At 58.3% G+C, this 23,658-nt stretch overlaps 2 protein-coding genes and 1 long non-coding RNA gene across 7 annotated transcripts; all 3 read right to left on the bottom strand.

The window, feature by feature from the left end:
• Positions 1–912: 912 nt before the first annotated feature.
• FABP3 (fatty acid binding protein 3) lies at positions 913–4,927 on the bottom strand. Its single transcript, XM_056332009.1, has 4 exons — positions 4,182–4,927; positions 3,310–3,482; positions 1,303–1,404; positions 913–1,198 (listed from the first exon to the last, which is right to left on the bottom strand). Exons 1-4 carry the CDS (start codon positions 4,573–4,575, stop codon positions 1,145–1,147), a joined length of 723 nt encoding a protein of 240 aa, XP_056187984.1. The 5' UTR covers positions 4,576–4,927; the 3' UTR covers positions 913–1,144.
• Positions 4,928–7,533: 2,606 nt separating this feature from the next.
• Positions 7,534–20,126, bottom strand: LOC130146153 (cAMP-dependent protein kinase inhibitor alpha-like). 5 transcript variants are annotated; one of them, XM_056332010.1, is made up of 5 exons: positions 19,820–19,935; positions 9,357–9,452; positions 8,438–8,593; positions 7,986–8,137; positions 7,534–7,907 (listed from the first exon to the last, which is right to left on the bottom strand). In XM_056332010.1, exons 4-5 carry the CDS (start codon positions 8,128–8,130, stop codon positions 7,825–7,827), a joined length of 228 nt encoding a protein of 75 aa, XP_056187985.1. In that variant the 5' UTR covers positions 8,131–8,137; positions 8,438–8,593; positions 9,357–9,452; positions 19,820–19,935; the 3' UTR covers positions 7,534–7,824. The 5 variants fall into 5 exon arrangements, with proteins under 5 accessions (XP_056187985.1, XP_056187989.1, XP_056187986.1 ...); XM_056332014.1 differs by lacking the exon at positions 9,357–9,452 and having other exon boundaries at positions 19,820–20,126; XM_056332011.1 differs by lacking the exon at positions 8,438–8,593.
• Positions 20,127–21,651: 1,525 nt separating this feature from the next.
• LOC130146399 (uncharacterized) lies at positions 21,652–22,963 on the bottom strand. Its single transcript, XR_008820897.1, has 2 exons — positions 22,777–22,963; positions 21,652–22,245 (listed from the first exon to the last, which is right to left on the bottom strand). It is a non-coding gene; the product is annotated as an uncharacterized LOC130146399 (long non-coding RNA).
• Positions 22,964–23,658: the final 695 nt, after the last annotated feature.

Below are 23,658 nucleotides of genomic sequence, written 5' to 3'. Positions count from 1 at the left end.
TAGGGCTAGCTGTGTGGGAGTGGATGAGACCTGTCCTGGCTGCTTTCAGAGGTTCCCCAGGGTGGGAAGGGGGTGTGTAATGAGGTGACTCCCATGAGAAGCCTGGTGCCTTCTGTTGAGGAGCAGCTGGAGCATAAATCTTGTAACTGGAGCTGAAGGTCAGGGGGGAAGGGATGGCAGAGGGCTGGGCTGTCCTGCACAGTCTATGGTTGCTCTGGGCTACAGTGACCGCAGAGGAAGTCTTGCTGCAAGCAGCACCGTTGCTGCCAGGGCAGATGTGCTGAACAGAATGGGGGGAGCCGGGTCACTCCTCTTACCTCTGGCTCTGCTGGGAAGGGAGGGTGGGGCTGGCGATTGCCTTGCTGATGTAGCAGGAGGAGGGCTTGGTGTTGCTGGAGGCAGCCTGCCCTTTCTCCCTGTGTTTTGCCCTTTCCAGCGTTTCTTGCCCCAGTTGCCCATGGCTGAATCCCCCCCGCTTGGGCCAGTTCCCTTTCCAGACGCAGGCATGAAGTGCTTGTGACCTTGACTCCTGGCTCGGCTGCTGCTGGCATGCACCATCAGCTGATGCTTTGGCAGCAAGTGCCCGCCTGCACTGGTGGCGGAAAGATCGCTCTCGCTGGGATGGAGTGTGCCTGGTTGGATCGTGGATGATTGATGGCAGAGCTGCAGTGTGGGTAAACTAATATTCTCTCTGGAAAAGCACGTTTCTAACCATAACAACATCTCTTTTTTCCACAGCTTAGAGAACTGCCCGAGATGGGCTACTTGGATCGCTGGTCATATCCCCATTGCTTCCAGAGTGTCTGGACTGGATTTAACTCCCACGTTCCTTCCCACAGACTGGCTGAGACCAGTGTGGCTCAACACTATGGGCAAGCATGTGCCTTTTTCCAAGTAAACTGATCACAGAGCTGTAACAACATGGCCTTTATTAGTGGGTTTTTCCCATTATTAATAAAAAAACCAAACCAAACCTTGAAACCACCACCCAAGCCCCAAGTCTGAGGTGATGGGGCCAGGGGCAGCAGGCAGCCCCAGTGGCTGCAGTGGGCTCTGAGAGCACAGCAAGCCATGCCCGGCACGGGGCAAGGATGGAGGCAATGCAGGGGGCAGCAGGTGATGTGCAGGGAGCTGGAGATGGCATCTATGTCGCCTTCTCGTAGGTGCGGGTGGAGACGACGTTGCCCATGGTGAGAGTCTGGTGGCAGAAACAGTGGCGGGGAGGTTAGTTGTGCTGAGGTGGTGCAGCTCCTAGCCGGCCCTCTGAACCTCTCTGATCTAAACCCATTTCTATTTCCTTACCAGAATTAATTTACCATCCTTCAGCTCCCGGACCAGCGATGTCTCCTTCCCGTCCCACTTCTGCACGTGGATGAGTTTGCCTCCATCCAGCTTGACCACAGACTGCGGGGAGAGAGCAAGACCCACCATTACCCTCCTCCCTGGGGTTTCTTGATTCTTGGGGACTTTGTCCCTCAGAGGGGACGATGCTGGGCATCCTTGTGCTCGCCCTGGAGCCCCATGGGGCTCAGGGTCAGGCCACTGGTGCCACTGTTGGGGTACCCATCTGGCAGCATCCTGCCTGACTTTGTCAGCCCAGTTCAGCACAGGCTGGATCCTGCCCTGTCTGCTGGCTGGGTCACGGGCCTCGGCTGCTCCCCAGTAACCCCACTGTGGGCACTGTCACGGTGACCCTGCCCACCCTGACCTGGGGCTGCATACTGCTCCAGGGCTACTGGGACCTCGTTGCAGCCACTCCCAAGCGAGGCTTTGGTGCCAGAGGGGATCAAAGAGGTAGGGCAGGTATCAGTGCTTTGAACCAAAGCCTCCCCTGATGCCAGAGGGCTCGGCAAGAGTTATTGGAGGGGCTGATCCAGCAAACACGCCTCTGCTCGCTGGGGCTGCTGTTTGCACAGCTGCTGCTGCTGACTCAGCCCCGAGAGCCTGGCTGGTGCCAAGGTTCGGCTGGGCACAGCCACGGGGCAGCGTAGTGTGGGTTGTGCCAGGACAGGCAATGGCCCCATCCTGCCCCTTGCCTCCTACCTAGCTCCTCAAGGGTAGGGTGCTGCCCTTCAGGTGCCCCCACAGCCCAGGTCCCCACAAAGCTTGGGTGCCCCCCATGGCTTGGGGTGTGTCCCCTAAGAGCTCAGTCTCCCCACAACTTGGGTGCCCTGCAGCCAGGGTCTCCACACAGCTTGGATCCCCCCACAACTTGGCTCCAGCAGAGCTGGGGTGCCCCACAGCCCTGGACCCCACACATCCCGGGTGCCCTATGACTCAGCACCCCCCACCTGACCCATCTTGAGCAGCCATCCTGGCCTCTGCTGTGTGCCCTGGGCTGCAGGCAGGGGCTCACAGCAGGCTGCACATCTCTGCTGCTTTGAACTTAGTTTGTGCCAGCTCTGGTGGGGTTGAGTGGCAGCAGAGCTGCAGGCAGGGACGTGCTGCCCCGTATCTACCCAGTGCTACCGCCTTGCTCATGCTCTCCCTGTTTCAGCCCATCCTTGCTTTGTGCCCAGCCCTTGTGCTTGCCTCTTTGGGGCTGTGAAGGGGGTTTGTGTCCAACAAGCCCCAAGGACCCCCTGAATTGCCACCCGGGCTGGGTGGGGGCACAGGGTGGCCAGCTGCTCCATGCATGGCATACTTAGTGCATAGGACCAGCAGCTGGGAAACTAGGAAAAACTAGGGGCTGGATCAGTCCTGCAAGGGAAAATGTCTCAGCGGGGTGGGGGAGAGGCCATGAAAGCACCTTTTTTTTTTTTTTTTCCTTGTTCTTAAGGGGAGGAACAGCCTGATGTGAGAGATGTTGTCCTCCCCAGGGACCCTCGGGGAGGCATCAGCCCCTAGGGAAGCATTGTCCGGGCAGGATTGCACAGCTACTCCAGCTGCCTGCTGTGTCACACAAGAAAAGAGGGGGTTCAGCAAAGAGCCGTTGTGCCCCTTTCCCCCCCACCCTGGAGTGGGGACAATGCTTGCTGCCACCCCAGCATGTCCCCTCACCTCCTCTTGAGCAAACCCCCGGGCAGGCAGCTGGCATTTGCAAGCCTGGCTGTTGCACAGCCTTCTCGTCAGCTCCAAACTGGGCAGCTCCCTGGAGGAAACCCAGCTGCAAAACGGGGTGAAGGTGGGGTGGTGGTGGGGTGGCTGGATGAGACAGGGCTGAGCACCAGCACAACTTGCAAAGAGGTTTTTCCCTTCCATAGGCAAAACCAATGGAGCCCTAGAGCCCAGAGCTGATGGCTGGATCCAGCAGAGTGCACAGATCCTTTCTGGGGGCTCCGATGTGGGGGTTAGGGCTTGGGGGCTCACCTTGACATGCCTGTCATCTGCTGTGGTCTCGTCAAACTCCTCGCCCAGCTTGAAGCTGATCTCCGTGCTCTTGAAGGTGCTTTGGGTCTTCACCGTGATCTTGTCGCCATTCACCTCAATGATGGTGGTGGGTTTGGTGAGGCCGGCCATCTGCCGGGTGGCGAAGCCCACACCTGTGGGGTGCAAGGCGGGGGGGGGGGGGGCTGAGGATGCGTAGAGGGGCAGGATGTGGCTGTCACCCTCTAGTCCCTGCCGGCATCACCCTGGAGTTCTTCCTCCCCGTGATGGGGGTGTGTGTGAACCCCAAAACTCCAAAATTGCTCCCACCCACAGTCCTGGGGAGCCCCATGTGTGCCTATTGTGCTTGGGGGGCTCCGGGGCACAGGTGGAGAAGGGGGTGCCTGGGAGTGCTCAGGGATGGATCCTGCACCAGCACCCACCAGCTCTGGGGCTGGGGGCGGGGCACCGGTGTCACCCCCCTCCCAGATCACTCTGGGATGGGGGTCCTGCCCTGCCCAGGAGCTGCACAGGGGCAGGGCTGGGTGATGGGGGGCTCAGGGAGGAGGCTCAGGCTGGAGGGGTCCTGGGCAGCTCCCAGCACCCTCGGGGGGTGTCCCATCCCTCCACCTGCTCCCAAGAGCTGCCCCTGAGGGAGCAGGGGGCAGGGGAAGGATGAGACCCCTTTACCCAGCCGAAGTCCCTGGGGGTAGAGGCCCCCATAAAGCACCCCACCCAGGCAGCAGTGACCTCGCCAGTGCCTGCAGACCCCCTGCCAGACCCCCGTGGGCCAGGCAGATTGGTTGAGGGGAAATGTAGAAAAAAAAAAAGAGGTTCTGCCCTGACTCCCTGCCCCCCCCAGCCTCCCCACTCACCCAGTGCCTTCATGTACTCATCGAAATTGGCCGTATCCACCAGCTTCCAGGTGCCCACGAAGGCGTCAACCATGGCGAGGGGGTGCGGGGGGGACACACAGCCACACGCGCGGATGGGGGGGCCCAGGGGTCCAGCCGGCTCTGACCGTGGCACTGCACCGCCCAGCTCGCAGCTGCCTGCCGGCCTCGCAGCCGCCTTAAATAATGTCCTCATCACATGATTGGAAAGAGCACAACCGCTCCAGAAATACTCCCCGGCAGCGCTGCCAGCGGCCACCTCGGCCCAGGTCACCCGCCACCCACCACTGGCCACCAGCCTCTGCCCGGCACCCCTGGTCGTGGAGGGTCCGGTCGGGTCAGGGATGGGAGGAGCAGAGTGGGTCAGTTGTGTCATGAGTTGTGTACAGCCTCAGCACCGGCAGGGCAGGGTGGCCACAGGGCTGCGTGGGGGCTGGAAACTGAGGCAGGGTTGGTGTGTGCCTCCTGGCCCATGGTAGCCCCCAGGAGTGGGGGCAGATGCTGCCTGTGGTCTGTGGGTCATGGCTGGGACATGGGGATGCTGGCAATGGCAGTGTCTTTTGGGGCAATGTGTTCTGGGGACAGGGAGGCTGAGCTGGGGAAACTGAGGCACAGGGAGCAGCACATGCCAGGGTGGAAGGTCAGGCATCCAGGGGAGTGTGGAGGCATGTGTGACCCCGTCCCTGCTCCGTGCGTGTGTGAGAACATGTGTGACCCTGTCCTTGCTCAGTGTGTGTGTGAGGGGGGGTACACATGTGACCCCACCCCTGCTCCATGTGTGTGTGTGGACACAGGACCCTGTCCCTGCTCCATGTATGTGGGGACACACACACAGATGTGTGACCCTGTCCCTACCCCATGTGTGTGGGGACACACCTGTGTTCCCAGTGATGCTCTGTGTGTTGGGGGACACTGGGGACAAGGACAGCAATGGGGCTGCTGGACCTACAGCATGCCCCCTGCCACATGTCCCCTTGCTTTGGGCTCCAGTGACAGCAGGATCAGGGCCAGTCAACACCCAGTCCCTGCCCAGTGCCCAGGGGGTCACCTTTGGTGGTGAGGTTGGTGTCCCTTGGCCCCATCCCAAGGCAGTGGCGTGTCCCAGCTGGGGGGATTGGGTCTCCTTGACCCCTGCAGCTGCAGCGTGTCCCCCTTGTCTTGGGGACATCAGGGTCAAAGTGACCAGGTCTGGAAGGGACCTGGGGACACTTTGTCCCCCTCTCTGGCTCCAAGGTGTCACCTCAGACACCCAAAAATAGCCGGGAGCTCGTGTTCAGCTCCTCCCGTCGGCACTGCCACTGAGCAGCACTCCTTCTCATCGTGTCCCTGAGGGGAACAGGCACCAGACCCCGTGTGATGGGTGTCCCCCAGCCCTAGCTGGGACATCCTGCATGGCTCGGCTACCCAGGGAAAGGTGGGTGATTGATTCTCTGAACAAGTTCCCGGGGAGCCAGACCCCCCGTGCACACCCACCCCTACAGCTGCAGGCAGGGAAGGACAAAGATGGCAGGGACTGTGGGACTGTCTCCTTGACCTCCTGGGTGTCAGTGGCCCAAATCCACACAGCCCTGGTCCCCACTCGTGCTCCTACCCTCCCCCAGAGTCAACGGGACCATGAGACGTGGGCATTCACATGTACAGCTGCTCACACACAGCCACCCGCCCACAGGAACACCCATATGCATGAACACACATGCACATGGATCCCCACCCAGCTGCAGAAGTTCCCGCACTGTGGACACCCATGCTCACAGAGACTCACCATGCACATAAACATACATGCATGGACATCCATGCACATAAACATACATGCACATGGCTGCCCACGCACATGGACACATACCCACAGGAGCACCCATGAACACAGCCACACACCCAAATGCACACTGACACCCATGTGCACAACACCCATGCACATGGATGCAGAAAGGTCCCCACACACATGGGTGCTCCATGCGCACAGGCACCCATGCATGCAGACACCTATGCGCATGCACATACACAGATGCCCACACACATGGATGCCCCCACACATGGATGCCCATGCACACAGATGCCCACGCACACGGATGCCCCTGCACACGGATGCCCACGCACATGGATGCCCACACACACGGATGCCCACGCACACGGATGCCCACACACACGGATGCCCATGTACATGGATGCCCACACATGGATGCCCACACATGGATGCCCACGCACACGGATGCCCACACATATGGATGCCCATGCACACAGACGCCCACGCACACAGATGCCCATGCCCATGGATGCCCATGCACACGGATGCCCACGTACACAGACGCCCACACACACACGGATGCCCATGCACACGGATGCCCATGCACATGGATGCCCACACACACATGACGCTATGTCCTGGCCCGTGCTGGCCTCCACAGCAAGGGTCCTTGCCCCAGATCCTGGGGGTGTCTGGGGCCACCCTGGGGTGCTGGGGCTGGGTGCTGCTGGACACAGTGGCCCTGCCTGTGGCCCCGCACAGCTCTCCTGCACCCAGTCACCACCCGGGTGGTGGCCAGCATGGACTTGGGCTTTGGGCTTTCTTTGCTGGTCACACAGCGACAGCTATAGGTGACCATCTGTGACGGAGATGGGTCCAGCACAGCATGCAACCACACTGCCTGGCTCCAGCCTCCAGCCAGCAAACCCCAGCCTGGGAAACCAGCCCCTGGCGTGGGCAGGATCCAGGCGATCCCAGTCCTTCCCAGACTCCTGCCTCCCCCAGCCCCTTGGTCCCCATCCCACCAATCAGCAGAAGTAGAGGTTTTGGGGAGCACGGCCAGAGACTGGGAAAGCCCGGCTCCGTGCACATCCCCAGAGTGCCCGCAAGACCCAGCTGGCCCCGTTTGCTGCTGCTTCTCCCTCTCGGGTTTCCCCAGGACACGGCAGGGGGGGATCCCAGGGCAGGAGGGGAGCAGCCGTGTGGACCCATGGGTAGCTCTGGCATAGGGACAGCACGAGGCTGGGGATGCTTAAAACAGCAGCACCCTGTCCCCAGGAGCCGAGACCCCACACCCCCGGGACAGGGACCATCCTGGGGTGCTCTCCTTCTTGGTGGGAACACACAGCAAGGTGCTGGCTGCTGGCGGAGGGGCTTTGCTTAAGGGCTGGGCGAGGTGTTGGAGTTGTGTCATGCTTCCCCCCCATCTTGAACAAAGCTCCTGCATCACCTAGGAAGAAAGGCCAGGAGACGGAGGTGGTACCCAAAACATCACAGTGAACGCCACACTCAGCTAGAAACACCCGCGGGCTGCTCCTGTGACAAGGAGAATCCCCCCCCCCCGCCCCCCGCGGTGAACCCCCTGTGCTTGGCTCTGCCAAATGACCCAGAAGAAAAATATTCCTCCATGCCAGGAAGGCAAAAAAAATTCCTCTCCCCCCCCTGGGTCCTTGCCCAGGGCGTGGGTGGGAATGGCCCCTCTGTCATGGCAGGTCCCCGCCATGTGCTGCTCCCCCCATGGCAGGGGGGTGACGCCCAACAGTCTCGCCGCGGTAGCACCCAGAAAAACCCAGCAGCCTCCGGCCGTGCCAGGAAAGCGGAGCGGATGCTCCATGGCCTCTTTCCTCTGCTGGTCAGCAATGTCCACCCCGGGGAGTGGGGTTAGGACGTGTCCTTCAGCTCAGGACTGGTGGCCTGTGGAGGGGGCATCTCTGCCGAGGGCGACTGCATCTCCTGGGCACTGCCTGTGGGGAGAGACAAGGGGATGAGCAACCCCAGTTCCTGCCCGCCCTGCATCATCCTTCATCTTCCTCATCGCCTACCTGCGTTCAGGGACATCTCAGCCAGCTTGAGGGGGAGGTCGGAGGGGCTGACGCCGGCCGGTGAGCCCAGGATGTCGGGCAAGGCATTGCGCCGGCCTGTTCTCCCAGAGGATGCGAAGTCCAGCACAGGTTCCACCTCAGTCATGCTAACCCTGGGGAGACACGGTCCCCTTCTGTCAGCCCCTCTGGGCATGGAGGGCAAAGGGGACCCTGGTCCAGGCAGGATGCTCTAGTTCCAGGCAGGCAGCATCCCCTGCCTGCAGCTGCCCAGGGCTCAGCCCTCTACAACTCCCTCTGCCCACCCTGACTGCAGGCTCTCCAGGAGCCAAGGCAGGGGTTACCCTGCCTGTGGAACCCCCCCCACCCCTAGGGCTGGCACCTTTGGGTGCTGTGATCCTCACATGGTCACTGCATCGTGGAAGAAGAGGGGGTCCCATCCCAGGCAGCCTTACCGGGCACCCTCCAGCCTGGCCTGGCGCTGCGTCTTGCCCGTGCCCAGGGTCCTGCTCCACTCCCTGGCCTGGCAGTTCCCACTCCCGATGTCACTCAGCCAGGGAGGGACCCCACAGGGTATGGGGACTCCTGGCTGGGACCCCTCTGGCTCCAATCTGGGGGGAGGCAGAGCAGGGGGTCAGCAATGGGGCTGGTGCCAAAGGGGTGTGGGGGAGGGAGCTGGGAGCAAGCCCGGGGGTGGGAGAGGCTGTATCCCCATACAGGGCACCCATAGCACCCAGCACCCTCCTCCCGGGGGGGCCACACCGAGCTGGGCTGTGAAAGGCAGGGACCCCTCATCCCTGGTGGGCAGGCAGGAAGAGGGGATGGCAGCAAAGGATGGCTGGACAGCAGGGATAGGGACATGGAGGTGGGACAGCAAGGAAAGCTGAGAGGGCACAGCGGGACCAGCTGCAGTGCCAGGGGGCAAGGGCACATTGTCCCCAACCTAGGGACCCCACTATGTCCCTTGGAAAGCAGCACTTGCTGACCTAGAGCAGGCGGCGGCAATGCTGGCATCTCTCTGGATGGGTGGGAGGCTCTCCTGGGAAGCCCCCAACACCATGCAGATCCCACCGGCATGGAGCTGGCCCCAGAATGTGCCACTGCCAGCACCTTACCAGGATGTTTGTTCGGTGCTGGTAAATAATGTGGACTTTTGCAGAAGGGTTTTGTGGCTGCAGGCAGGGGGTGGCACAGGACCTGGCAGGGACGGGGTGGCCTCCACCCTCCCCAAACAATCATGGGGTGCAGGAACCCCCAAGCCATCACCCCAGGAGCCCCATCCCCTCCAGGCCGGACACTGGTGGCAATGCTGGGACTGGTGTCCCCAAGCTGGTGTCAGCGAGAGCTTGTCCTGCTGGGGGGGCATGAACTCACCAGTGTCTGCCTGGGAATCACTCTCAGCAGAGGACGAGCCAAGGTCCCCGAGTCCTTGGGTACAGGCACCGTGCCGAGCAGGACAAGTCACCCTGGCTGCGTGCGATGAGGAGAAATGAATGATTAACCCAGGAGATGATTAGTCACAGGGCAGCTGCCCCACATGGGGCAGGACCCAGGACCTTCTCAGGTGGGGAAACTGAGGCATGGAATGAGGCTTGGGTGTGTGATGGGGACAGGGCTGGTGGCCCTGTGAGCTGTGGCTGTGCCATGGCAATGGCACAGCGGAGGTGTGATGCTCTATGCACCATCTGTGGCACTCTGGACCTGCATGCATTTGTGTGTGCATTGGCACATGTATGTGCATGCTTGCATGCATCACCTCTGGCCAGGCTGTTGTCTGTGAGTGCACACGTACATGCAGCTGGAGCTGAGCCCCAGAGTGTGCATGCATGGTGCTCTCTGCTACACATGTCCATGAATGGTGTCCCATAGCACATGTATGTGCACGCTTTGCATCCCTTGGCACTTGTATGTACATACATGGTGCATTGTAGCACATGTGTCTGCATGCATGGCACCCCTGACATACATGTGCATGCTGTGTGTGCTGTATGCTATGTCAGTGTGAGGGCTTTTGCCAGCTCCCATTGATGCCAGAGCTGTGTCATCTCCTGGTCACAGAGTTTCTCATCACACATCACACGTTCGAGTTCACATCCCTCATCTGGCACAGAGCATGCCACAGCACCTCCTGCTCACCCAGTGGGAGCCTTTGGCCCAGCAGCTGCTGAGCCCTGGCACCAGGACATGGGTGGGCAGCGGGCAGCATCCGTGTCGGTGCTGGAGCACCCACCGTGTTCCCCTGGCAACCCTTTGGGAGCCGGGGTTGGGGTGAGCTGGGGCTCACACACCAGGTATGTGTGATGGTGTGAGCATGACAGCATGCACAAGCACACACATGCACACATGTGTGTACATGTATGTTCACACACACATGCATAAAGTCATACATGCGCAGGCGTGCATGCACAGCAGCATAGGCACATGAATGCACACGTGCTCACACACTGCGCGCGCACACACACACACAGACTGACTCTTTGCACATCCCAGCAAGGCAGGAGACCTGCAGGGCTGCATCAAAGCTCCCTTCCCGGCAGCCCCAGCCGCTCCTGCTGGCTCAGGCACTGGAGAACCGGGCAATAAACAGCCTTCAAGACCAGGCTGGATCCTGCCCATCTTCCCGCAGCTAAACACCCCCAGTGACGCTGGTGACTGGGTGCCTGGGACATGAGCAGAGGTTACATATGGTACACTCACCCAGCACACCAAAAAGTCACACAGAGAGATCAGGACTTTAATGCTGGTACAGACAGAAGAGCTGCGGGGTCCCTGGAGGGGACAGAAACCCCTGGTGGGGGTGAGCACTCCTGGGATGCAGCATCACTGTCAGGGGGAACCCATGGGGCTGTCCCCCTGCATCCCTGGGCTCCCTTGGGAACAAGGTCCAAGGTGCTAATGCCAGCCCCATGCCGAACGCTGCCACATCCTGCCAGTCCCACAGGCAGCAAATCCAACCCAGCGCTGAGCAAATAACATTGCATAAACCCCTTGCCTCTGCTTGGTGATTTCCCCCTCTAAGCAGGGACTGTTTCTGGGAGGCTTATCATGGTCTCAACTTAAAAAAGCTCCTGGAGTCACATGGAAGGTCCTTGGGGCCATGGGCTCCTGCTTTAATGCCCCTAATGGGATATAGAAGGATAGGGCAGAAATAAACCTTAATCCGTCCTGGAGATGGGCTGGGGTGGAAGATACTGGAAAAAGGTGGAGGGAGGACATGACACAGGCCAGTAATCAAGCCAGCCTCCACTGTAGCAAAAGCTGTCTCTTGCACAGAAGCCACTGGGGCACCAGAAAATGTCCTACAAGGCCGTATCCAGGCTGGATTGCCCCCAGACCTCAGGTATCTTCATGCAACACAACTTCTCCCCAACACAAGGGCTCCATCCCCATGGTGCCACTGCGCCCTGACACTCTCATGCCACATGTGTGAGAACCATGGGCATGTGCTCAGCTGCTTGGTTTGGACTGGTGATGCTCAGCAACAACATTTAGCTGCAGCGACAACCGATTAAAGCACAAGAGGGGAAGGTGTTGGTCTGGCTGAAGGCCAGTGGGTGAGATGCAAAGTGATCACAAGATGACAGTGCAGAGAAGCAAGGTCTTGCCATCCCACTGTGGCCGGAATGTGCTGCTCCCCATCACGCGCTGCTGCAGATCCTCACCCCATACCCAGTGTCCAGGCTGCCTGGGCAGGATTACATTTTGCCTTTGGCATCCAAGCTCCTTGCGGGATGAACTGCTGCATGAAACATCTCCTGAGCCCTAATTCAGGTGCTGCCCCACTGCTCATCTTTATAGTGTTTGAAGCCTGGAGCAGCCTGGGGAGCTCCTGTGTCTGTGAGTAGCAGGGGAAAGGGCTCCTGCCCCAGCTGCTGCTCCCTGTTTGCCTGCTTTTTGCTCCAAACCTACGCATCCAAGTCCAAAAAAGCCAAAATGCACGGCTTGTGTCGGAGATGCTACAGCTGGACATCTCTGCTGAGACCCAGAGCATCAGCCCTGGGAAGGCGAGTGTTTTGGGGTGAGAAGCATCCAACCCCCTCTTCCTCTTCCCTCTCTTCCTCCTCCTCTACCAGCCTTGGGCCAGGGAACTGCAGGTTGGACCCAGCCAAGGGACTGACCTGTGTGGGAAACAGCCACCGCTTTCCCTACCACCAGGCATAGGGTGACACCAGGCACACGCAGTGACAGGCATGGCACGCCACGGCCACCCCATGCCAGACATGGGCTTTGCCATCAATGGGGGGAAACCAGCCAAAGGCGTTAGGAGCTCAGTCCCTTCCATGGGGGTTGGGGTAGGATGGGCAGCAGGGTTTGGTGGTGGAGGTCTTCCCCGCAGTGTGGTGTCATTCCTGCACAAGGGTTTGCTCTAATTTCACATTTCCCTGAATATAAAAACCTTGGAGGAAGGAAGGAAGATGCTGAATGGGCAGAGGAAGGCGTGAAACACCCTGGGGATGAAGTAGCCAGAGACCAAGTTCAGGGTCAGACGCCTCCATAGGCAGCACGTCCATGGATCCTCCCCAGCAATCGAGGCAGGGATGTCTCCTCTAACACAGCCACTGGAGGTGCTGGGGGTGGAGGGATCAGACCACACTCACGAAGTCACCTGAAGTAGCATCTGTGGCTGCTGCCGGAGCCAGCAGCTGGAGCTCAGGGACCACGGGACACCTTGCAGTCAGCACCATGACCACACAACACTGGACAGCTTTGCCAAACGCCTTCTCCCTCCCAGGGCACATGAACCAGATGCTTAGGACTGGGGAGATGTTACAGCAATGGCTGTAAAGTTTTCTTAAGGATTAATTTAATGACAGGCATCTTCTTCAGCATCTAAGGGGTTGAAGGGTCATTAGCTCATCTGGAAGTGGGGGTTTGGGCCATTTAATATTCTTGGCTTTCTTTATAAGAGGGTTCTTCATGCTTGTTTAATTCATGTTACAGGGTCTGTGCTGTGCCCTTCCAAGAACAAGTGGGAAATGCTGCAGCCCAGTGTGAACCCTTCAAAAATTCACTGGCAAACCCATGATGGTGATGTTATTAAGAGATGATAAACAATGGGAAGGATTTAGTGAGGTGTAACTGTAATGTTGAATTAAATGAGCATTGCAAGCCAGGAAGGAAATAGCTGCCCAGATCAGAAGGGAATGAGAGCATCATCCAGGAAAATCAGCAATGAGTCCACACAGGAGGAAAATCCAACGGGGCTGATCTAACCAGAGACAGACAGCCACCAGACAGACCAAGTAGCCCCTGGAGTCTGGAACACCAGATGGCAATAATTAAACACAGGATAAAATCTGGAGAGCTGAGAGATCTCCCACGGAGGCAACAGGTTTGGTCCTGCTGGTTTCATCTCCAGGGATGTGGCTGCAGGCAGCAGCATTCCTGCCCGATGTAGCGGCAGTGCTGATGGTGCCAGAACCCAGGAGATGCTGAGCAGGCACCTGCTGCCACGTAGAAATTGGGTTTTGTCAGCTGCCAGCAGCCCATAAACTGCTCCCAGGATCTAGGCAAAAGGGAAGGATGGGAATAAATACTGTCCCAAACTCACTGTCTCCAGGGCAGGGAGGGAAAGGCCCCAGGAATGTTGGCTGGTGCAGGGGTATTTAACCTGGAGATGCAGAACTACATGAAAAACAGGTTTTGCTTCAAGCGCAGAGCACAAGGAAGTTCTAGCCAAAGCTAGAGATGATGATCCTTCCTGGAAGCAGTGCTGGGCGGGATGCGGCTGCCAGCACTGGCCCATGGGGGGATGCTGGCACTCTGCAGCCTACCCTTGACAGCAAAACTGACCATGGACTGGCACTTCTGTCCCTAAATCACCAGGATTCTGGGTGGGCTGGGAAGGTGCCTGGGCCAGCCTGGGGGCTGCCTGGCACCTTTTGAGTAGCGGTGTCACAGTCCAGAGGAAAGCAGGGATCTACGTGAACCTCTGCCAAGATGCTTGGAGCATCATCAAGGTCTCATACTACTTTTCCCCTCATTTTTCCCTGGCTCCTCCTCACCATGTGGCCTCAGCTCCTTCTCAAAGCTCTGAGGAATCATTCCAGCAGGTTTTCATAGATGAGGTTACACAGGCAGCTCCCCAGATCTCTGGCCCAGCCTGAGAAGGTCCAGCACATCACAGTGCCCGCAGAGGTGGCCCCTCCATTTGATGCACTTTCCAGCAAACTGTTGCCTGAAAGGCATCCAACATGAGGGCTCCCACTGCCTCTCCTCGGTGCTGAGCAGCGGATCTTTCTCGTTAGACTAATGTACTTACAGCAGTAATTCTTGTTACCCTCTAAGCGCTTCCCATTGTGTCCTGCTTTGCACTTTGACCTTCCTCCCTGCTCCTACTCTGGCGCATCCATCCTCACAGCATGGCTGGCTTTCCCTCTTCTCTGCAATTCCCACTTGTTCTTGAATTGCCTCATCCTTTGGTCTGGGGCATGCTGAAGTGTCTCTTCCTCCCTTCCATCACCTTGACATCCCCCTCATCATCCTCATGTCCCTCTTCTGCCTTTCCCCTGCTCCGTCTCTGGTCCCCATCAGTGCCTTGCAGGTGGGCAGGACCAGGTCTAGGCTCCGTTCCACCCCGGCTCATACCACAATTCTGAATTATTCCACCCAAACCTCTCCCTGGGTTAAAAGGATGCTTTTGAAGATCATCCTTCACTCTCTCACTTTTAAAGACCATCCATTCTCCCTCTGTTTCCTTCTTGCATGCTTTAGGGCTGACTTATTTTTTTAGGATTTTTTTCTGCAGTTGTAGGGCTTAGAAATTTCTTTTTCACACTGAAAGGTGTCCTAGCTAACGCCAGCCTAGACTGAGCATAAACACTTCCCTTCACTGGCTCTGCAGCAGGGCTTATCCAGGCTCATTTGATAGTGGTAGCTAAATTCCTGTTCAAGGCAAAGAGAATGAAGGACTCCAAAACAGGACACTGACAATCTTCATTCCTTGTAATTCCTGGATGCCAACAGGGAGATGAGCACAAGAGGTGTTTTTTGCTGCTGGCATCCATAGGATGGAATCAGTGGGAGAAACGAAAGGTGTGTTATTGCTCTATCAGTCCTGGTCTCATTGCACTTGGGGATGATGGCAGAGTTCAGCTCTGTTTAATACCCTCACGAAAGCCAGGAAAAAAAATAAAATCCAACCCGAGTCTCTCCAGACAGGATTTCAGGCTATTTGTATAAACTGTCACTTTGGTTTATAATGCTGCAAATGCAAATCAGAGCAAGTCCTGCTCCAGGGTAAGAGTGAAACCAGCTCATGCGCTCGCTGACATCCCAACCCAAAGTTTCTCCAAGCATCTGCAGGGCAAACCAAGTGCTACCAACCCAAATCTGGGTGCCTGCAGACCTTGAGGTGCTCACCTCCATGTCCCACATCATGGCTTGGCTTTCCCAAAGGGTAGTGAGCACAGAGAAAATCTCATTTTGATCCTGCAGACCTGGATTGGGCCAGGAAAATGTGCTCCAGAGGACTCAGTGGTTTAATCCCAACACAGCTCTGCCCAGCACAGCATCTCCTACAAGTCAATACATAGATAAAATTAAGGCATCTTCTCCCATGGGAGCAGCACATGGGTTATCCTGGGGGCAGATGCTGAAAGCATGAAGGAAACCTGAAAATGTGATGCCCTCTGGACCATCCTAATTTCATTCCTGGACAACCCTGCGTTGCTCTTATAAAAGAGCAAAGCACTGAAACCTCAGCTGGCAGAGGCATGAGGACATGGGCTGGCAGCACAGCATGGTTGCTGGGCTTTGCTGAGGACTTACCCTGCACCTAAAAGCTCCCAAGAACTCAGCGCAGGAGGGAGGGGATGGATAACCAGCTGCGCTGGCTGTGGGGCATGTATTGGGACCTGCTCACATGGAGACGGAATAACCGTATCCCAGGTCCTCTTCTCCATCCTCTTGGAGCCTGGGGCTCCCAGCCCAGTGCACATCACTGCTTCCCACCCCACCTCATCTCCCCTAGGTTCCCAGTTCTTCCCTGGGAAACGTAGAGAGGAAATTTTTTCCTTTGCTTTGTGCTAATAACAAGCACCTCCAGCTTTTACCATCATATAGAGCAGGTCTTCTGTTCCCCAGCAGTTGGGGGGTGTGAGGTCCTTGTGCAAAGATGCAGGCAGGACTTGGGGAAAGCTGCTGCCAGCAGAGATAGAGCTGCTTTGCAATATGCCATCCCCAAGGAAGGAACAAGCAGCTCCCTTGCTAGGGTCTGGCACCCAGGCTGGGCAAAATACTGTAGTGGAAGCAGCTCTGGGACAGCAGAAAGGTCTCCCCCGCACCCTGCAGCCACTGCTGGCCCTGCCAGCTTGCCTGCTCATCAGCACTAGGAAAACAAAAAGCACCCAACAAATCACCAGCAATATTCCAGTAGTGGCTATTTACTGTGGGAACATGGCAAATCCTCAGTGCCAGTGGTGTTGGCAGTTCCTGGCTTCCCAGTGATGGGGGAGGTGACAGCTACGTGACCCAGCTCAGCACCACCACGCAGGAAGACACATCCAGCAAGAGCACAGCAATGAGCAAGACCCTCACCTGCACATCAATTTGGGTGCAGATCCATCAGACGACAGCTCCCCTGCCCACACATGAGCATCCTGGGCCATAGGCTTGTGTTCCCCTGCCCACACCTCCCAGATGGGAGATGCTATCCTGCATCCCAGGGAGGGATGCAGGCAGGGATCCCACCGCATCCCAGGGAGGGATGCAGGCTGCTCTAGCCAGGTGTTTGTCAGCCTGTGGGCTGTGACCTCTCCCAGGGCTTGTGAGCATCCCTGCCTACACCCCCCCTCAGTTAATTACCTTTAATTGCTGGTGTGGTGGGAGGAGAACAGGAATTTCCCCTGGGAGGTCTGGGTGCCCATCAAGGACCCTGCAAAAGTGCTGGTGTTGTGCAGGAGGGCTGAGCTCGTCTCCCCCACACCCCTCTCCCCATGGGTCTGCTTTCAGTCCCATTGCCTGCATTTGGGTCCTTTTTGAGTCCCAGAGGGAAAATTCAACAGCCCCTTTCACATGAGGATGATGGAAACCCACCCACAGCCCCCACAGAGAGGGACCTAGCATCGCTGGTAAATCGGCGCTTGCTCTCATAGCCAAGGGAGGTAAACAGGAGCTTCCCCTTCCACACATCTCAGTTGCAAAGCAGGTGATCTAATGGGAGGTAATTACAATGATTGAGCCCTGGGTAATACAGCTCGCACCATAACCTTTAGTTAGCTGCTCCGACGATTGCACAAACTATAATTTTGCATAATAAACATGTCACCCACATCGAAATAAGTTTCATTCTTTAGCAGTTTCAGGCTCCCTCCTCCCCAAATAGCTTTTCTTCAGCTGCTCCAGCCTCAGCATCCTGGGTGGGAGCTAACAGACCTGATCTGAGATGCTGCGGATGGAGACATCCTCGATTCTGCTGGCTGTGGGTGTGCAGCGTGTGGGTGGCACAGGGATTTGTGCCAGGGGAAACCCAAGGAGGCATGAGGATGCTGTGACATGGGCCATGGGCTGCCTGGGGCAGGGGCTGGGAGATCTGTGGGGACACAGGGTGCCAGCTGGGTGCCACCAAGGGCATGCTGGGCTGTGCCCTGCCAGGAGTGCCACAGGCTGGGTGACACGCCAGGCATTTCTGAAATGCAGCCGGATGGCCCCGGGCTCGACCACACACCAGCGAGCCACTTCTCCCAGCACAAGGTCCCTTTTCTCCATCTGCCACTGGCTGGCACCAGGAGAGGACCGAGAGGGCAGCAGGGTGCCCTGAGAAAGCAGCACTGAATTCAGAGGAGGCTCCCCAGCTCCCCCAAAGCAGCAGGACACATTTTTTTTTAAAAAATGTGGTGGGACACATGCAGGCACCCAGATAATTAATTTTGGGGAGCAGAGCCAGCTGATGCTTCCCAGGCCACGTGCTGCAGCTGGTACCTCCGTCTCCCTGGGGAGCCCCCGGCATGTGCTTCTCCCCAGGTCCCTGGCAGCCAGCAGATTTCCTCCTTCCCATTGCAACTCATCCAAGAAAGGAGGTGGAAATCTTCCAGGGTGTCCTGCTCCTCAGACAGCATCCCCTCGTGAGGGACTGAGGGGCCTTTCCCGTGGCAAGGCATTGCATGGAGGTGATCCAGATGTTTTCCCCCATCCCTGCACAGATGCCAGGAGCATCATTTGGATTCTCCAATGCGGTGGCTGTCACAGCACCTTCCCCACCACCCAGTGACACCCTCCTGGCCCCTGGGGAGCTGGCAGGGAAGGGACCGAAAGCCAAGGAGGGAAGAAATCTGTGCAGGCACCCTGGGATCAGAGGTACAGCTTGAAATCCCTAGCCCTGATGGAGCAGAGCCGGATCCATCGCCCCCGAGCTGAGCTAGGCGCTGGAACTGCCTGCCTGAGAAGCCAAGGTCAGAACAGGGCTGTGGCCCCATCCCCATCCTTCATGGTGCCATGTCCCCACAAGGAACCCGAGCATCCCATCCTGCCTGCCAGCAAGCAGGGGGCCAGGACAGGGTGCCTGAGCTTTGCCAGGTGAACCGGGAGCCGAATGCCAAGGCTTCGCCCAAGGGTGGCTGCAACCACAGCCACTGACAGCCTCCCGCTGAGCATCCCCAGCTCCCGGCCACCTCCTCCGCCTCCCCCTCTGCCTCCCTGCATCCCAGCTGGGGAAGAAATTTTGTGACTTCCCCAGTTTAAAAAAGTGAGGAGAACCTGGCTCTGCCACCACCCTTCCCCCTCCAAAACCTCCTGTTTTTTGGGGGGAGATGCTGCAAAGCAGATAAAGGGTGGAGACAGTGGTAGGGCCATTTCACCCGGTGTTGTATCTCCCACCTCTCCTGCCCAGTCATGATGAGGGAGGACATTCCAAGAGGAGTCCAGGCAGCCCTCTGTGACAGCAAGGGTTCAGGCATCCCTTGGTGGACAGCCCCAAGGTCATAGTCTGTGAGTATTTAGGGTGAGCACAGGACACCCAGCCTCTACCACCTCCTCGGTGGCACTGCCACACAGCCAGGGGACACGAGCCAACTCCAGGGACCAAAGGGACCAGATCCAAGCATCTGCAGGGGCAACCTGCCAAAATAATGCCCTGAAGGTAGCGAGGAGAGGTTGTCCCTGGGGAAGCCCTTTCCTCCCAAGAGGATGCCACCTGGGAGGAGGCACAAGATGAGCACGTCCTCTGCATGAAGCAGTGCTCAGCCCTGTGCTGGCTCTCCCTGGGCTCTTGCTGCCTGGGACCCCTGCAGCTCCCTGGGCCTGAAATCATCTGGGAAGCTCTAATGCAGGAAGCTGGGGTGTCGGGAGGGCTGGGGTAGCCAAGATGAGGATGGTGCAGGGTGGAAGGTTGGAGGGGGCAGTGGTGACCACAGGACCTGATAGGGAGGAGGCGGCAGGGGGTGAAAGACCAAGGGTGGGTCCCAGGCTGGGACAGAGGAGCGGCCATGGGGATTGATCTGAAGTGCCCACCCTGAGATGGATGAGCTTTGCTCAGCGCCTGACCACTGCTCACCCAATCCCCCCTGAGCCCCCTGCCCCTGGTGGGGTGGACACGAATCCCCCCTCAAGCCTTCGAGAGACACCCCACCACCGTGCTCAGCACCGCAGCCTGCTGCAAAGTTTCATACCCCCAAAAACCATCTGCCCACCGAGGCCACTATCATCTCCTGCGCCTCCTACCTCTTCACCCTCCCTTCGCTCTGATGCGCTGCCATGGAGGTGCACCAGGTGGGCACCCGCTTCCCCGGGTGGGCACCCAGCCTGGACCCCAGCACCCACGAGCACAGGGCATCCACTGCCGCGGCCCAGGGCCTCAGGGCAACCAAGGCACCAGCACCCGCCACCCATCAGCGGCTCACCTGGGCTCCGCTGGGGCTGGTGCCAGCAGCGATACCGATACTGGTGCCGGCGGTGCTGCTGCCGGTGTCGGCGCTACTGCCGATGCCGGTGTTGGTGCCGGCGTTGATGCTGATGTTGGTGTCCGTGTCGATGCTGATGCCGGTGCCGCTGCCGCTGCCGCCGCCGGTGCCGCTGCAAGCCGGTGCCCGGAAGAAGGATGCTCCACGCCGGGCAGGAGCCCCGGGGACGCCGCCAGCTCGCAGGCAGCCCCTGGGGCACCCGGGGCCGAGCCGCCGCCGCCCGCCGCCGCCGCTCCCCGCAGCTCTCCCCGCCCGGCCCCCTCCGCCGCCGCCGCGCCGCCCCGCCCGCCGCCTCCTCCCGCCGCCGGGCCCTGCTGGGGGCTGCCGGGGCCGCCCCCCCATTCCCGCCGCTTGCCCGCCGGGCACCGGCGCCCCCCGCCGACCTCCCCCCACCTCGGGGGCTGCGTGCCCTGTGCCCCCCCGCGTTGAGACACCGCGAGGGGGCTGTGACACCCCCACTCAGGGGCGCATCTCTCCCCGTAAGGCTCCACGTGACATCGCGCTGCCATGCGCCGGCAGGACCCACCAGCCCGGGCAGGGGGCTTGTAGCCCGGCCTGGCCAGCGGCTCCACGTGGAAAAAAAGTGCAAAACCCTCAATTTCTTCTGAATTAGTGTCCCTGGGAAGGAGCCTCATGGCCCCTGAAGGGGGTGAGGAGCGGGGGGGCACTCTCCCACCAGGACAGCTTGTCCCCAAGCCCACACTGTCCCTGTGCATTTATTTCAGCCAAAAACAGTTGCCGGGCTCAAAATCTTTGGAAAAATAGTTAAAATATATGTGGCTGCACCCCTGTGGCTCATGGTGCCTGGGGGGCAGGTGCAGGGACGGGGCTAGGAGACCCTGGATCCAGCTGCTAAATCCACCTGATCATGTCACAGCCACAGGCTCTGCCCAACACAAGGGTTGTGCTCCCTGCAGAAGGACACTGGGCAGAGCTGGGCGTGGAGTGGGTGCTACCATCGCAGCCGCCCAGGCTGCTCCAGGCCTGACACCAGCATCACCTCAAGGGGGGACATGGCCAACACCGAGGATCTGCAATGAGGGTTCCTAACCCGCACCCCTGAGCTGGATCAGGACAGTGAGGGAGGGGAGAGGCAGAGATGAACAGAGCTGCCCTGAGCATCGATTAAAAGCAACTTAAATTTGCACTCAGGAACAGTAGCCCAACTCCTCAGGCTGCCACCAGTGCTCCTGCCTGTGAGCGCAATTGTCAAAGAGTGTGGTTTTGGTGAAAGGCTCCAAAATGTCCCCTCCTGGCTCTCAGTATTCCCAGGGCTGCTCTCAGGAGACAGAGTCCCTGCTCCTCTGGCCCTGTGCTGGGATGCTGTTCCCAGCAGGAGCGGGGCTGGGGGCACATTCCTGGCTCTGGCCAACCTCCTTTCCCTGCTGGTGATGGTGAGTGGTGATGCTCAGCACCCAGAGCAAGGTCTTCATCCTGTCCCTTCCCTGGGGAGCTCAGCAACACCTAGGGCTCTGGGCCACAGGGAGAAGCTGGCAGCTGTGCCAGCCCCAGCAGAGGTTGCTGCCCCGGGAAGGGTGATGCACCAACCAGCAAGGCAAATTGGACATGCCTCGCTGTGCCTGGCTGTGGAGGGATGAGAGCCACTGGACCTGGATGCTCTCAGCCCAGTGCTTGCCCCCAGTATCCCAGTACCCCCAGTAGCTTGGGGGGGCTGAAGCCACCTGGCCCTGACAGCCAGCGGGAGGGACATTTATCCTGCCTGCTTGCTCACACGTGGTGATGATCAACTGGCAGCTCCTGTGCAGCCTGTGGGGAGGGCAGCCTTGGCCAGCTGCTATTTTTAGCTCCTCACACTCCGTTTTCTCCTTGACTGTCTCCTCTCTGGAGCAGTCTCAGGCTGAGCATCGGTGATGTTTATCTTGCCTGGCACCTGATCGAATGTGACACTGGCTGTCGAGGGTGAGGGCTCCAGGAAACATATGGGAGCAAGGGGGGAGATGTTGGAGGGGCGGGGAGGGAGAGAAAGGAAGCCCTGGGTGGTTGGGGAGGGTCCTGCTGGAGCACCCTGGGGTGGGTCTCCCCTTCCTCCAGCTCCTGGGTACCCACAAGGGATGCTCTGTCCATGAGGAGCTATGGCTGGTCCCCATTTCTACCTAGGCTGAACACTTCCCTCTGACAGTGTGATCCTTTGGTGATGACTGGGCTAGGAGAGCTGGGTAAACTGAGGCACACAAGAGGTGTGTGAGTCCCTTGTGTTCAGCCAGTGTATTGCTGGCACCAAGTAACCTCTCCAAACCTGCCTGCATCCAGGACATGATGAGCACCAGGAGCCCAGACTCGCAGCTGAAGCTCATAAAACTCTTGGGTACAAGCCCCGGTGATGCAAAAGCACGTTGGCATGACAGCTGGGAAGGGAAAAAATATTCTCTATCAGGTAGCACCTGCTCTGTGTTGGTACGGGGCAGAGCTGTGATGCTTGGTGCTATACTGACATAGAATCATAGAATTATTTAGGTTGGAAAAGAATTTTAAGATCATTGAGTCTAGCCATTAACCCAACACTGCCATGGGAGCAAAGGTTGCTCTGCCTTTCTCCTGCTCTTTCAGCACCTGCTCTAGGGCTTCGTAGGTGTTGGGATCCTCTCCCCAGAATGCTGCCCACACGGTGAGCATCACTGCTGATTGGGACCTAAAATATATTGTCCATGCCCTCCCAAGCATCGGGGGAGCCCCTGATTTACCCATCCAGAAGGTGAGACCAGCAAGGATGGGGTCAGACTACTCCCTGCTTTGCCACTTCCTTTAAATCCTATTTTCTCCTAAAAAAAAAGGGTCCAGAACAGGGAAGAAATGGGCTTGGGAGCGTCTATTCTTCCTCTGCTGCTGCCGAGCTGCTTTATCCCATTTGCACAGGAAGGTCATTAAAAGCCACTGACCTGTGAGGTGCCATAGGGCTGGGGCAGCCCCCCAGGGCTGGAGGTAGCAGCCCCCTGCCCAGGGGTGCGGGCAGGGAAGGAGCAGGACTGTTTTCCACTCATCCACCCAGAGCTGCAGGCTCTGATCTGGACTAAAAGTCATCTCTCAGCAAGAGCAGCACTTTGCGGTTCCTCTTTTAGATGTATATTTCTAATTCCCAGCCCAGTTAAGACCCTGATTTCTCTCTGGGTATGTAGGTGATGTGGTGGAAAGCTTATTCCTGAGCTAAGCTCACCCCTGGGCTGCGTCAGTCCCTCCATTAGGGTGCTATTTTGGGACATGGGTCACAGGGTTTGGGGTCCTGCAGGTTATTCTCTGGTGGGGGACAGGGACTTTCCATGAGCCTGGGCAGGACACAGCCTGGGGGCTGTCCCTGCATGGCAGGTACTAACCCCAGAGTGATGGAGGTGGCTCCTGTGGGATGGATTTGCAGAAAACATGCTTAGTCCTTGAGCAAAACCATCCTGCTCATGAGACCTCAGAGGCCAAAGGCAGAGAGAGAATCTTGCCTGGAGGATTTAAAACAAGAGGGAAAATGCCAGCAAACACCTCCCAGGGAGGTAATTTGTCACCAGGCAGGGTAGAGCATCATGCCGAGATGAAAGTCTGGACATCTCTGTGCCACCTCGACAGGAGATGTTCAGATCACAACAGATAGCAATGCCCTTCTGGGACATCCTCTTTGCTCCGGGTACTCAGCCATCTGCATCTGAGCCTACTGCACCTCCTCTGCAGGGCACATCGATTATGCAGCACTGTCTCCCTCCCGGGCATGACATGATGGAGGTGGTGGAGATCTTCCCTCTGCTGTGCCATGCAATTGAGCAGCCCTCAGGTGCATG

The sequence above is a fragment of the Falco biarmicus genome, chromosome 3, assembly GCF_023638135.1.
Source record: "Falco biarmicus isolate bFalBia1 chromosome 3, bFalBia1.pri, whole genome shotgun sequence".
In the NCBI taxonomy this organism is placed as follows: Eukaryota; Metazoa; Chordata; class Aves; order Falconiformes; family Falconidae; genus Falco; species Falco biarmicus.
This window is presented reverse-complemented; position numbering and strand designations above follow the sequence as displayed.

Bases quoted from the DNA above. Each gene is read 5' to 3' on its own strand.
- FABP3 (XM_056332009.1), bottom strand. From the start codon at position 4,575: ATGACACAACTGACCCACTCTGCTCCTCCCATCCCTGACCCGACCGGA. The intron at 3,483-4,181 runs GTGAGTGGGGAG...TGCACCCCACAG, and splicing joins TGAGTACATGAAGGCACTGG to GTGTGGGCTTCGCCACCCGG. The intron at 1,199-1,302 runs GTAAGGAAATAG...TTCTGCCACCAG, and splicing joins AGGATGGTAAATTAATTCTG to ACTCTCACCATGGGCAACGT.
- LOC130146153 (XM_056332014.1), bottom strand. From the start codon at position 8,130: ATGACTGAGGTGGAACCTGTGCTGGACTTCGCATCCTCTGGGAGAACA. The intron at 7,908-7,985 runs GTAGGCGATGAG...CTCTCCCCACAG, and splicing joins TGAGATGTCCCTGAACGCAG to GCAGTGCCCAGGAGATGCAG.